At 29.3% G+C, this 15,358-nt stretch overlaps 1 protein-coding gene across 1 annotated transcript in view; it reads left to right on the top strand.

Moving 5' to 3' along the window:
* LOC100164472 (flocculation protein FLO11) overlaps positions 1–15,358 on the top strand; it is a 36,576-nt gene that overhangs the window by 15,452 nt on the left and 5,766 nt on the right. Inside the window, exons 2-9 of the mRNA XM_001943441.5 lie at positions 7,337–7,457; positions 7,640–9,718; positions 9,786–10,557; positions 10,619–10,805; positions 10,982–11,116; positions 11,210–11,377; positions 13,841–14,080; positions 14,163–14,300. Coding sequence (XP_001943476.2) covers positions 7,433–7,457; positions 7,640–9,718; positions 9,786–10,557; positions 10,619–10,805; positions 10,982–11,116; positions 11,210–11,377; positions 13,841–14,080; positions 14,163–14,300 — 3,744 coding nt within the window. The 5' untranslated portion in view covers positions 7,337–7,432. The remainder of the gene's footprint in view (positions 1–7,336; positions 7,458–7,639; positions 9,719–9,785; positions 10,558–10,618; positions 10,806–10,981; positions 11,117–11,209; positions 11,378–13,840; positions 14,081–14,162; positions 14,301–15,358) is intronic.

Here is a 15,358-nt window from a genome sequence, read left to right as displayed (position 1 = left end):
ATTTTACGACTTTATTCTAGTGTTATGCAAAACATAATTTGTTCGATGTAATATTTGTTTACTAGTTTAAGTTTTTAAAACAATTCATGGACAATATAATGCACAATGTAACGATAGGGTTTTATAGATATTACATAAGCTTTAGTAGTTGATATAATAATGAAAAACGAACATCCGTGGTAGTATTCGTAGGTGTCCTTAAATATTATTTTAATTATTATTAAGAACCTAGATTGTAAGTTGACCGATTTTGGGCTGTTTATATAGGTGCCTAATATAAAATATGGTTAAGAAAATATAATATTCTGATATTGATAGAAAACGTATAGCAACCCGCTTATACAATAACTAATAGGTTATACACAATATATAATTTTAATATGTGATTTTATAATATTACAATTTACTTTTACAATCATATCATCTGTTTTTAAGTGTACCTATATCGTGATAACTGAAGTTTGTTGAGTTTGTTGGATGTGATGGATTTTGTATCTCACAAGCTCGAGGTGTCCTATTCGTGGATTCTTTTCACCAACATAATAATATAATATCATGTGGGTATGTATAATGTATATGCACCCGACAGATAAGACACCGTAGCGAGAATGTCCGTGTTCGATGTGTGTATAGAAATCATTATAGAATCAAACAGCCGCGCGAAAATAGTTTGGCCGACGACCGTCGTTCTTGTGTGTTGTTATTATTATTGTTCGGTCTCTAGAAGATGAAAGTGGGTCAGCCGGCCGGTATACACCTATAATACTGCCGCCGCTGAATAGAATACGTCGTCATACCGTTGCCCCGGATGATAATATTATTAGGATTACCTCTTGTATATATTATTCGAATAAAATATACGTCCCGTTCTCTAATATTTGCGCATAGGTTTCAGTATAGGTACTGAATTTCGACGATTTTCCGTGAAAAAATTAGTCTATAAAATTGAAAGCTAATTTAAATAACGGGTAATTAAATGTATTGTGTGCGCAATTTTATTATTATCGCTGTAAACGCCCATATTTCATAAATACATGTTACCGTAACGTCACCGTATCCCAAAATTGGGATAGATAAATATACATTGCACACATAATATATATATATATATTATAGAGAGAAGGAGTATAATTATTATGTACCCGGAGTTATACCTATTATACCATGGTTGTCGCGATTTAAATAATCGTTTTTAAATGTATCGAAATCTCCAAGAGATCCTGGCAAAACAGTGTTGAATTAAAAAGGAAAAACAGTAAATACTTCAGACATAATTTTATATTGTATATAGTATAGTGTATATATAAGGCCATATTATAATAGATACCTACTCAGAGCTGGATTAAGAATTATTAGTGCCTAAACAATTTATACTAAATACATTTTTTCTAAATATAATTTCAAATATACTTATAGAATATAAAAAATAGAAAGTATAGTATATACTTTTATAAGCACTAAATTTGATTTGGGAATCTAATAAACAAATCACATGGAGATCTAATATTATTCTTTATAGGTAACCTATATATATATTAATATTGTTATATTACTTTATTGTACCTACTATATTAATTATTAAGTTATAAATGTATAATAGGGGGATAGAGTGGCCCAGCGGACTAAGCCGTCGGTTGCAATGCGCATCGTCGCCGGTTCGAACCTTGGTCACGGGCGCCACTTCTCTCCGGGCAGATGTCTGTCTAGTTAGCCATCCCTCGGCCGGGCATGTCAGATACCTACGGGTGCCTAAATCAAAAATTCAGCCAAAAAAAAACACACACGTGTAAACAAATCTACAGTAACCTCATCCACAGTACCACAGGCTACCTTAGTAGTTGAAGCCTTAACCCTAAAAAAAAAAAAGTTTAATAATATTAATTTTGTTTTACATAAACTGTAGTTGTAATTAAAAAAAAAAACAATTTCCATTTATTATTTCATTATTTTCTTTGATATTTCGAATTCGACTGTCTAATATTATATTAATAAAAATATATTTATTTTAACAACTGTTCCAAAAAAAAAATCATCATACATTTTGTGTTATTAATTTATATCTTTAAACAATTATGGATATTTAAAAATTTTTTTGTGTGTCAATGTATTCCATTTTAACAATATTTTCGAGTGTTATTATACATGAAATAAATAAATTTTAACATTTTAAAATATACATACAAAACTGTATAATATAAAAGAGTTAAAAAAAAATTACTGATCTTAACAATTTGACGTCTCCAAAAATATGTAATTTTGCACATAATAATATAATGTTGATCTTGCAGCCTCGCTATACCTAATTTTGAATCAACCTTATGTATACATATATTTTAGATATCTATACATAGCATATTATTATATTTTGACGCGACGTCATTGCGGTCCAACTAAAACGTTTTAGGAGATACCGGCTGCAAATCATTGTTATGTATGTGGCTTAGTTTCGCTTGCATGATACCTATATATACGCCCACGCCGTTTAATATACTATAATATGAAATAACCCGTTACCCAGCAGCCACAGCGACGGTGGCATATTCCGAGATTTGTTCGTTTGGGGAAAAAAAGTCGTTGCCCTTGACGGTTTATTTTCCCACCAGCGCGCTAGTAAGGTACCTACTATGCCGGTGCGGGTTCCTCGAGTAGAATGCAATCGTTACTGGTGTTTTACATGTGTGCAGCACTCAAGGTCGTTTTCACACACGCTGGAACGCGTGCCGTGAACACGTCTTTAAGGTGTAATTATTGTATTAAAACGTTTAACTGAGGAAATGTTAGCGTGTGAGTGTGCGATGTACTACCTATGTACACAACAGTGTATCTACAGCGGTAGGTTTGGTAATGTACGAAGACGAATGTGAATTTTCTATTTTGACAATAAATTAAAATATATATTTTAATATGTGATATAATTAAGGTCTGGTGGTGTTACCACCAATGAGTCCATGCACCATGGGCTGTCTCAGCTTCCTTTGAACCGAATTAGAGTATTCGTAAAAACGTATCGAGTGATGCATAATAATATTATATAATTTTATACCATTTTAATATAAAATTTAATATTAACATAAAATATGCAAGAAACAAAAACATTTCAACATAATATTACATTATATTTCCCCTTTCAGGAAATGTATGGGAGTTGTCCTACTGGTGTAATTATAATATGCGGGAAACACATCGCTCGATGTCGTATCATCACCGTTTGCATAAATAATATAACAGTATTCAAATTATTGAAAAAATAAAAACTCTATAAAAAACTACGCCAATGTTTTGAAACCTTTATAAGTATATATATTATTATTATTGAGTATTCGGACTTTCCTTAGCGACTGTGTTGTGAGTTGTAACCCTGCGTGCCGCGTTCCATCACACACACAAGCCTTATATTTTATATTTATAGGAGTCCTCAAAAATCGATGTGAAACATAAGTATTTTATATTTATTGCGGTAGTACCTACCTATTTCATTACAGTATATTATATTGTTGTTGTTTACGGTACATTTTATTTATTATTTAGTATATTAAATACTCGTACCTACAGGCTGACTGTAAGATAGAAGTTTGAGATATATACTATAGCTTTTAGATTCATTATAAGGTATACGATTTGTAGTTCTTTAAGTGTTTAGATTTGACATATAATAACGATTGAGTTAGGTTAGGTTAGGTATTATATGGATACTTGTATAATTATGTAATCATGACGTGCATTATACACTATAGTCTATACCTATACGCTATTTTACCATTGATTATAAATACTAGGTATTAGGTACTTTATAGGTGCTATTAAAGATTTAGACTACAGTTGACGTTTCGACTCCTTCTGCTTGGTCCATTAAAAGTAAAACATAATTTGTTGCGGCGTCAGCTCGGCAATTACAGTAAAACGTGCGTGTTGTTACAAAAAAGTCAGCGTGACAAACCCTTAAAATGTCTTAATACACCTACGAAAAAGTTCTATTTTACGTGATAAACATCGAATATTTTTGTGAAACACTCTTATACATTTAATGGAGTGTTAAACCGATTCATGATATTTTAGAGTATGTGGTGTATTGTGTATATATATATTATATTGTTTATACAAGCGTAGGTATATGCATGTTCCGACCTGATAATATTAATTGAGGCAAATTGCTTGTGTATAATTTAATAATTTAACTTGGGTTTATAAAATATAGTATGTTGACCTGTAGAAAATGTCAGTAGATGATGATTATGATTATGTGCGTTACGTTTTTAAATAATAAAAGTGAAATGATCTATTGAATTACACGACAACTATATGTATGACGTACATAATTTATTAATGAACAACAAAGTTATAATAATATTATATTAGTTCAGCGTTTTCTTTTTTTTAACGTTGTAGAAAATGCAGCATGTTATTACCACTTATAAAATTGGCTATGGGTGTTTTAATCGTTTCGGTATAGGTTACTATAATAGGACCTACTTGTCTACAATATTTGGTCTTTAATTGTTTTTTATTACAATGCTACACTACTACTAAGTATTCTGTAAATCATACATATTGTCACAAGAATTTGATAAAAATATGGCTTTGTTTTGAGTTTAAATAAAACTTAACATTGTCTGTTATATTCGTGTAAATGATAAAACTAAAAATTCTCAATGTGGAGTTATTGAAACAATAAGAATAAGGTATGGCGTGTTCTGTCATCAACAAAGAGTTGATCTCGGGAATACTAATGTAAATACTCGGTAAATCGTACATATGTGATAGTTATTTTATATGATACTTAACCAATGACAAATCATTATATTATGTCTAACCATGTATTATGAAATAAAATATATTGTTACGTCTATTATATATGAGTATATAATATAGATATTAATATATTATGCAGATGTGAGTAATGTCAGCATTTCAATTGAACAAATAATGTGAAGACATTACACCGGGTTTGTTTTTGATTTTCATCCGATATTAAAGTTTTGTTATGTATGTTTGTGGAAAAATGTTAATATGTATAGATTTTACCCAAATAAATTTGGATTCACACGAGTACATCTTGACGAAAATTTCTATTTTCCTATTATTAGGTAACATTGAAACATTTTTGAGCACAATAATACTGTTGACTGCTATATATTAATAGACAAAAAAGTCACATACCGATCATCTCCATTCACCTTGAATTTTTTTGATTTATTTCATCATCGTGTGCTAGGGAGTATCTTTGATGAATACTCTCGTAGTCCAGTTGTAAACAATTATTTTTCTCTTTACGCTCTAAAAATCAAAAAATTCTTCTAGATCTACCATTGGATATCCCTACTTTTTTTGGTTCAAATGTTTCACTTGTGTGTCTATATATCCATGAATAACATTGGTACGATGACGAATCAACGAGACTAGAGTGCTATAGACTTACAGATGAACTCATTACCTAAGTTTTAATTATTATCACTAAAAGAAAATAATATATTTATAAATTATAATTCATTTTACATTATAAAGGTAGGTATCAATGTTTTAAAAACAATTATTATAATTTATAACTAAAACTCATTTCAGAAATAATTTAAGTTTAGTGGACATTAATATGGTTAGGCTAAACGCCTAAAACACATGTTTCATAATAAAAAAAAAAAATAATGAATAAGGTAATAAAAATGATGTGAATTAATTATAATTACAGCCCAACTAAACATTAATTTTAATATTTTGTTTTCAGAACGTAGTTAAAAGTGAACAATTTAAGAATATAATATCAACATTCATTACCTTGATACCTACCTATAATTGTATCCGAAAATACTTAACAGTCACTTAGAAAATATATATATAGCATATACCTATTACATCTTATTATAATAATAATTATTATGTATACATTTAAAAAAAATGTATTTTGATGTTTTGAAAATAGTTCTCTTAAATAACATTTTAAAAACTATTTCCTACATTTTCTGACGGTACATTACTTTATTATTCATCAAAATATTTTATCACAATTATTTGAGTATATGTGTTTTGTCTAATTCAATCGTTGACATTTTATACGATCAGTTACATTTATGACAAAAATTTAACAAAAGGAGGCGTGTTAGCTTCCGGCAATGTGTTGCATGATTTGAATTGCGGACGTTTGACTAATATGTTAACCAGGGTCAATTGAATAGCATTGAAACAGTTGTTCATTACTATTTTGGACTGTTTTATTTCCGATATAATATTATATTTTTAGTGAATAATTTTTTATCAAAATGGATTTTTTTTATCACAAGGTCTTATTTTAACTACTTATATAACAATATGTACCTACTTATATAATGATATAATATAGGTAAATCAGCTATATGCCTATTTAGGTTATAACTTATAACTTATTCTGATTGTTTGGCTTAAAAGAAATTAAATCAAGTTTTCTTAGTGTAAATACAGTATTTTAGGATATATTTTTAATTATAATATTTTACCGATACGTACAGGTATATATTTATTTATAATTAGGGCTGGGGACTTCATGCCCTAAAAAACCTTAAAATACGTATGCAGTTATGCCCTAAAGAATCAATAAATTTTCATTAAAAACAACATAATATATGCATTAAAAGAAAAATCATAGTATTGAATAAAACCTTTTTATTTTAATACCTAGATAATATTTTCAAAATTATAAATTGTAATTTATAATAAAAAACTTATGCATTAACCAACAATTAATTTTCTTTTTCGAATTGTTTTCTCCTTACATCGAGTTTTAGGGAATCACGCATGTAGTGTACCGATAAGTAACAATGCGAGTGATCAGCGAGGAAAACAAACACTAATTTTAAAATATTCATTTTCTATAGAAATCATCATACTAATATCTCAGGGTCCAGGTTAATCTATGTAAAATTTGTTTTTTTTTTTATTAAATTACAAAACTTTCACCTTTATATAAAAAAAATTGTAAAATATGCAATTATAAATGAAAAATTGTCAAGTATGCAAAATATTATGCAACTTTAAATCTTAAATATAAACTTGTATCGCTATGAAACAAATGTCTATAATACTTAGTTATGTTTTTAATGATTATTTAAAAACATGCAAACTCCTAGAAATCTATAACCCTATTTTTAATAATTAAGTAATTTCATTAATATATAATCTATATTATTATATCTATATCCTATAGGCACAATATTGGTTTCTCGAAACATTTTATTAGTTACTTATAATTGTATCATAGTTGAATACATGAATCCTACATGTTCTTTATGCAAACATAAATTAAATGTTTAAATCAATTGTTTTAATTAATTTCTTTGAAAAATTCTAATGAATTATTTTTAATTTTCAGGTACAAAAATGTGTCCTAATAACAAACTTGGTTAAATATGACTATCGGTATCAAACGATGTCCCTTGTTGGATACTCTTACAACTCAACTGTATAGATGAAGTTTCATCCAGGTTGGATAGGTAATATATCATCTTTATATTATTATTGTATACGTTTTATACCAATATAAAAATAATAATAGGCCCATTTTATAGTGGTAAAATAATAATATTAAAAATTATTTATTACGATGTGTTTTTCTTAATTATTATTAACACAATATATTATGTAGAAAATTTCAATTATATTTGTAATGTTTTAGTTTGGATTTGGGCGTGCATTTCCTTAGTCCTATGTCAAGATGGCATCGGTACCAACAATGCAACGAAGAATTCCATACTATCAGAAGTTTCAAAATTACAAAATTTTGAAGTTACGACGTCACAAAAGCCTACCCTTACGGTTCGAGAAGAGCAAATTGAAGATGAGTTAAGTAATGGTGCTACTACCACAGAAAAATTTATGGAAAAACGTAAGTTTGTAATTAAACCTTTAAAAGAAACCGAAGAATACCGGGAAGTCTTTACAGTCAGATTCAATGAAACCGGTCCAACTACTATAAGAAGTAGTCTCAGTTCGACCAATAAAATTAAAACTTCGTTTTCGTCAAGCTTCACAAAATATGATGAGCCTGAAGATGTCACCGATATTGATGATTCCGATTTTACCACATCATTCGATGGTTTGACGAAAAAAGGACCCATCGATAATGGAGAAAGAAAAACTAGACAACGTTTAGATGGATTAAAAGGTGTTACGACAAATAGGGGAAAAACGAGATTCCAAAATGAACAAGGAACTTCAGAAATTCCTGAAAATTTGACAATTTTACGTCACAAAAAACCTATTAGAGTTAAACCAATTGATCAAACCGTTAAAGATGATGTTGCTTTGACTTCAACAGCTGATGATTTAATTGATACTACTACAATAATGGATAATTCTGAAATTGAACTGCAGAGGCCAAAGTTCCAAAAACCACCACTGATTGCTACTCACCATCCAAATTTTGGAACTTCAACTGAAGCATCTCGTAGACCCACAATTAGATCAAATTTAAATTTAAAACAAAAAATAATTTCTTCTACAATTAAAACAAAACCGTTTGAACCGTATGTAACGGAGCCTGAAATTATGATAACCAACAACAATACAGCTGAAGTCGGCTCTCTTAGTTTGCAATTAAATAAAATGAGACCAATTAAAGTGATTGCTCCAAAAGGGTCAGCAGCTCAACAGCCTATTCCACCAACAGCGACAGCTTGGGCTTTGGCATCGTTAAAAGCGCCAAATAACACCAATAGAATTTTCAAGAAACCTTTAAATGTAACAAGTTTACAAGAAACGGTTACTAAAATTAAACCATTCATTACTTGGTCTACTAGATTGCAAAAAACAAACGAAGACAATTTAAACACTACTTCTACTTCAAACGGTACATTATCCACCGGGGAGTCCAACGAGACATTTACAGGTACGCCTGAAACATACGTATCATCGAGTGAATCAAGTACTACTAATCGATTAACTCCGGAAATTACATCGACGGAATCTTTAATACATACGATTTCAATGTTGTCAACAGGTCATAAACCAAAAATAAATGATTCTACCATGAATGTTTTTGGTGGTGACACTGATCAAAATAAGTACGAAGTATATGGATCTCAAAAGCCTGATGTTGAAAATGCAACTACAGTAATTGAAACATTACGTCCATCGTCATCTACAACGCCCACGGAATCCCAAAATTCTAATTTGTTGTTAGTAACATCTTATAAATCAATTTTCGAAAATAATAATACTTCAGATGTACAACAAAATATTTTTACATCGTCTGAAATCCCTGTGTCACAAATCGCACCGAAGCTAGAAGTTACAAAAGTTGAATTCACAACACTATCGACGGACCCATCAAACATTTTACATAATGATGGAGTAACGATAAATACTGAAGATATAGGAGACCATAAATTACCAGTGGTACAGACTTCTACTGAGATATTTAGTAAAGCACCGGGACTTTTATTTGATTATTCAGAATATCACGATAGTAATAAAATGCCGACAACGACTGGAGTCCAATCGAGTAATTCAGATATAGAATTTTCGATTTCTCATGATGGTATTGATTTAAATAACCAAAATCATTCGACTACTACTGAACATTATATAGAAAGTATCAAAACTAAGTTAGATGATAAAATAACGGAATCAATGGACAATCACGATTCATTGGAAATGATTGATTTTACACATATGTTTTCGTCTGAGAATCCTATACCTAGCTCTACAGCAGGAACTGAAGTTGTAACAGCGATTTCAGAAAAAACCTCATCGGGTAAGTTTTTTGGGTTTATACTTTTTACCATTGTTCATAAAACTAATAAAGCTTATTTTTTCAACAGAATTATCCCAACTACCATCTAATGATATATCGAATACTTCTCAAGCGCCTAGTTGGTCCAACACCCCTGATCCGTCTTTTATCGATTTCGAATATAACTCAACTGACAGCCACGATGATGCAGGAGATGATGGCCAAAAAACATTTGAATCCTCTTCACAAAGTCCCATGGTAGTTAGTGAACCAATTTCAGAATCTGATATTTCTGAAAACGATGTTCCTATAGTCACTAGCTTATCAAGTTCAACAACATCAACTACATCAACAACAACTACAACAACAACAACAACTACTACTACTACAACGACTCCGAGACCAACAACAACAACCACGACAACTCTGAGACCCACCACAACGACTACAACCACACTCAAACCAATAGCAACAACAACTACAACTACTCAAATACCAACAACAACTACAACTACTCCAATACCAACAACCACACAAAAAATAACAACGACTTATTCTCCACCTATAGTAATTGAAATAACTACTCCTACTACAACTACTACTGTGAAGCCGTCCTCCACACAATCTTCCACCACTATATCACCAAATAAACAAACTACAACAACTATTAAGCCAAATTCAATTACCTCAAGACCAAAACCAGCTGTGGTCGATTCGAGTTCGACTACTTTCGGACCAAATCAACCAATCATTCAATCATATTTAAACGTTATGATTAACTCGACAATGGCAGACGTATGTGAAAACAAAGACGAACTTAAGGATGCTATTATCAAACTATTTGAAAGTGGTAGCGAAAGGTAGATAAATCACAATATGTTTTATACGAAATATTATAATTTGAAATGTATTTTTTTGTAGTGTTCATTCGAAAAATCAAATTAGATTCCTAAACGTCTTCGAAAAACACTGTTTTCACCCTAATGATGAGAAAAGTCCGGTGGAAGTTGAATTTTACTTGTTAAACAGTAATGGTGAATATAACACGTTTATGAACGAAGAGTTTCTTAACTTACTACACAACCATCCATTTGATTACAAATCAAACGTACGTAATACGTATAATGATAATTTAAAATAACAATTGAATTTTATTGAATTATGTTTATTTCGAGTAATTTTTTTTTTTTTGAAATATAATATTTTTAAAATAATCTATTATTTTTAAGAATGATAATTCACTAAATAAATATAATTATAATATATATATATATATATATATAGGTAATAAGAGCCAAGTTTATGAAACGAGCTATAGAAATTGACGTTGATAAGGATGAAACTGAAAATCCAAGGGTTAAGGCTGCCATATATCTATCATGTATAGCCGGTGTTTGCACCCTCCTTGTATTGATTTTAGTGAGTAAAATATTTGATATATATATTATACCTGTTTGTGGTTTAGCTTTTATATTAGTATTGATATCTAAACGGTTAATGAACACAATTTAGATAATTGTCCGCAAACGTCAAAAACGATTCAACTATGGACAAAGGTGTACTCCTGTTTCATTGGACGACTATAGTATGGACAATATATCGGTGTTCAACAGCTTTAGAAGAAAAGGCGCTCGAAGAGCGTCAAAACGGTCATATGGGAATCCGGCTTTCGACGAATCTGTAAGTATTTTTTTTTCATTCCACATCCTGGATGTGACATCCACCTTAAGTTAGTTATTTTCCTACCTTCTGGACTTTAACATGAAGTTTCATATTCGGATCTTATTGTTTTAAGTTAAAACTTAAAAGTTATTGAAGATTAAAAAAAGTCCTATACCTACGTAGGTATTTTTTTTTCGTTGTAGTATTTAATATTTACCTATATGGTATACCTAATCCGCTAAATATAATTATATTCGTGCCATTTACTCATATATTATCTATGCTATCAATGATAGCGTGGTGAATTAATAGTGAATACTCATTTATACATTTGTGCCGGTGTAAAACCATATAATTTATTATATGATTACCTATAATTTATAAGTTTTTAAGGAAAATTAAATCCTTAGTCTATACAATCTTAGTTTATTTAGAAATTTGATACTATGTATATAGTCCGAATTACATAATATATATTTAAATATTTTATCATATTATACCTAGTGATAAATATTGTTTAAATTTATTTATACGTGACTTGGGTTAATCAAAATATTTACAAGATTAAGATTTTTATAATCATATAATATTCATACGAAGCCACCTATTATAATAAAAGTAGTTAATATTTTTAATACATACGTTATAGGATTCGTTAAAATGTTTGTTCTGTTCTAATTCTAATTCATATTATATTATATTATTGGAATCCATATTGTAAAATAAAATTAAAAATACTTATACTAAATTAACTCATAATTTATTATCCTTGAATAATTGTATAAACATTAAACACATTTAAACTTTTCATATTTTATTAAAACGTTTCAGACTTAATTATAAAAAATATAAATAATAAAAAATTGAATGATAAAAAAAATTAAGATATTTATTTTAAGTTTTTTTTTTTTACTTTTACCTACTCTAGTGTAGGTAAAATTTATTTTTTATTAAATATTTTATAAACCAACTCAATTATAAATTATAATTTTTTTTTTCAAACTGTACCTATTTGACTTATATATATTTTGTATCATGTTAAATTGTTAACATCGTATCGGTATTCAAGAGGTATGTACCTAACTACTTTCAGTTGTCATAAAATCGTTTTTTATTGATCTACTAAATTGAATTAAAGTTTTAAAAATATTTATCTTGTCAAGAGACAGATAATTGGCTTTGTTTATGGACTATGTAGAAAATTTAATGTTTTTTAATTAACATACAAATAAGAGTGTATGATTAGTATATCGTATATAATTAGTATTACGTATGTAACACAAATAATTTAATTTGTTATACATTATTGATTTAGAACAATACTGAATAATATTCCATATAATATATTATATAAGTTTTTATTACTTTATTTGTGTGTATTTTAGAGTTACTAGTTGGTAAACAATCGATTATATTTTTAGTATAAAGGATACGATCATTAAATCGTTGCAGGTAAACCTATACAATTTACTATGATCTCGAAATTCAAAACTGCATGTTCGCATAAAATATATTAAACTCTATATTTGTAGATCTGATCAGATAAATCCTTAACAATATAATATTACATACAATAATTATCGTATACAGTTAATTTTCGCGAAAAAACTTACCAATGATCGATAAGAATATTATAATCGCTACACATAGTTAGGTACAGTTATCATTTTTCATGAATTGGCGGTATTCGTTTTCCGTCAGTCATATTATATTTTTTGTCGACTTAAAAAAAAACAAAAAATGTTGTTTATTAATAAACGTTGTAAAAAAAATTGTCATACGAACACATATGCATACCCAAAAGGTTTCGCCTACTGAACCACTTATCACCACGTCGTCATTCTATTAATCCATAGAAAATAATTGAGATGTACGTCGTACGTGCACGAGAACTAATGAAACCAATTACACTATTATACGATGATGCGCCGTTGAAAATGGTTTTCTCTCCCACTTGTTGTAGATGTCGTCCTATCCATACAATATTATATTCAACACATAAATTATTTTATCGCTTCCCGTATGATTTGTTCCTTGACATGTTTGTTTCTCGGTGTGCTAGTCAAAAAGAAAGGTCGCCTATTGATAAAAACGACTGTTCGTCAATGCGTTATATACATTTTAAATAATAATTGTCGTGATCATAAAAATAATATTGTAACAACATGTTCGGTTTGGATTAAACTGTTTAGTTTACGTTCGTTACGCCCGGGTTAACATATAGTACACGATACACCGGTAAATAGTAAATTCGGAATCTCCTAAAAATATTATTTTATGTATAAATTATGTGCTATTGGTGTTGTTTTCGTCAAAAGTACGGGCGTACTGTACCGGCGAGAAGAGATAGCAGGGCTAGTAGGTCAAGTAGACGAGATAGTAGAAGATGGAGCATTTTTACGATTTTTTTGAAAGATGTATTTATCTCAAGTATTTGATTGAACGTTTTGATTTTCATATACTAATGTATTTTGTTTTTAGTCGGCTTGTTCACATGTATTGAACTTTGCTGGGCTGGTGAGCTTCTCGGAAGACCGACCGGCGATTGACGAGGAGTTTTCCAATGTACCAGTGATCACAGTGAAACCAGACGAATTGCCACCGGGTGCTGAAACGAAGAACCGTTACGCCAATGTCATACCAATGCCAGAAACGAGAGTTCTGCTGAATCCGCGTGGTTCTGGACTGAATTCGGACTACATAAATGCCAATTTTGTCAAGGTACGATATCAGTTTCACATACTAATAATATGGCTGTGTAGTCATTTGAAATATACACTCTAAACGTTTATCACTATTTTAGGGATATAAGGGTGCCGACAAGTTTTATATCGCTTGTCAAGCTCCAATGCAGTCCACCGTGCCCGACTTCTGGCAAATGATTTGGGACCAAAATAGTAGAGTCATCATCATGGTCACAAGCTTGACTGAGAAAGGAGTGGTAAGTTTAAACGTTTGGTTGGTCTAACAATACAACAGGCCAAATTTAAATCAAAACTGTATATTAATATACTATCAGATCATTTGACGTTTGTGTGAATTATTTGTTGAGTTGATATGTATTGTTAATAATTATATAGTTATAACTTATATTATAATATGAGTATAAGTTAGACTGTATAAACGCTAAAATATTTTATAAAATAGATGAGTTATATGGAAACGTATAAGGGAAAATACCTGTTATCTCTATGGTTAGCCACATATTAAATTGTTGTCACACACATTTCATAGAATCTAATTTATTGGTGTGTGTTTTCACAATTTTATTTGAATCTAAAATAATTAACTCATTATTAAAGATAAAATAAAGCTTAAAAAGGTAACCTGTCTATTATTTTTGTTAATTATGAAAATTATGGTTTTTGGTAAATCGTTTTATATTTTCCTGTGCCGTGATTACATCGTGTGTATAAGTAGGTAGCAATATACATTATAAGCAAATGTTCCTTCAGCTCTAATAAAAAGCTAATGTTACAACTTATAAATTATAATAAATTATCCCCTGTTATGATAAAATTCTGATGTTATTAATTCAACTATCAATTACTAATTAGAATACTTACCTAGTTCAGTCCATAGAATATACAACTACAAAGTTAATACATAAACTTAAATATTGCTTAAACACATTTTAATTGTATTATACTTATTTACAAAAATGTATACTTAATTCCTTGTTCGTATTATGCAAGACATTATTTAATATACACTGTATACATTTCTAAACAGCAAAAAAATATTTTATTCTATTATGTAATACTACATATAAGTTTTTTTGTATTCATTCGATTAGAACGATCGGTTTTTTTTATCACCTAAACAATTTTATTGACTAAATAAAAAAACTCCATCTGTGACTATTACTATGCAATTAAAATGTTTCGATTTATACTATTATGATACTATCTTAAAATAATTTAAGTAGGTATGATATAATGGATATTGAGTCATTTAAATTCCATTCAAAATGACATACCAGACTTTCATTGAAATATT

This window comes from Acyrthosiphon pisum, chromosome A3 (assembly GCF_005508785.2).
Source record: "Acyrthosiphon pisum isolate AL4f chromosome A3, pea_aphid_22Mar2018_4r6ur, whole genome shotgun sequence".
NCBI classification, from domain to species: domain Eukaryota; kingdom Metazoa; phylum Arthropoda; class Insecta; order Hemiptera; family Aphididae; genus Acyrthosiphon; species Acyrthosiphon pisum.
This window is presented reverse-complemented; position numbering and strand designations above follow the sequence as displayed.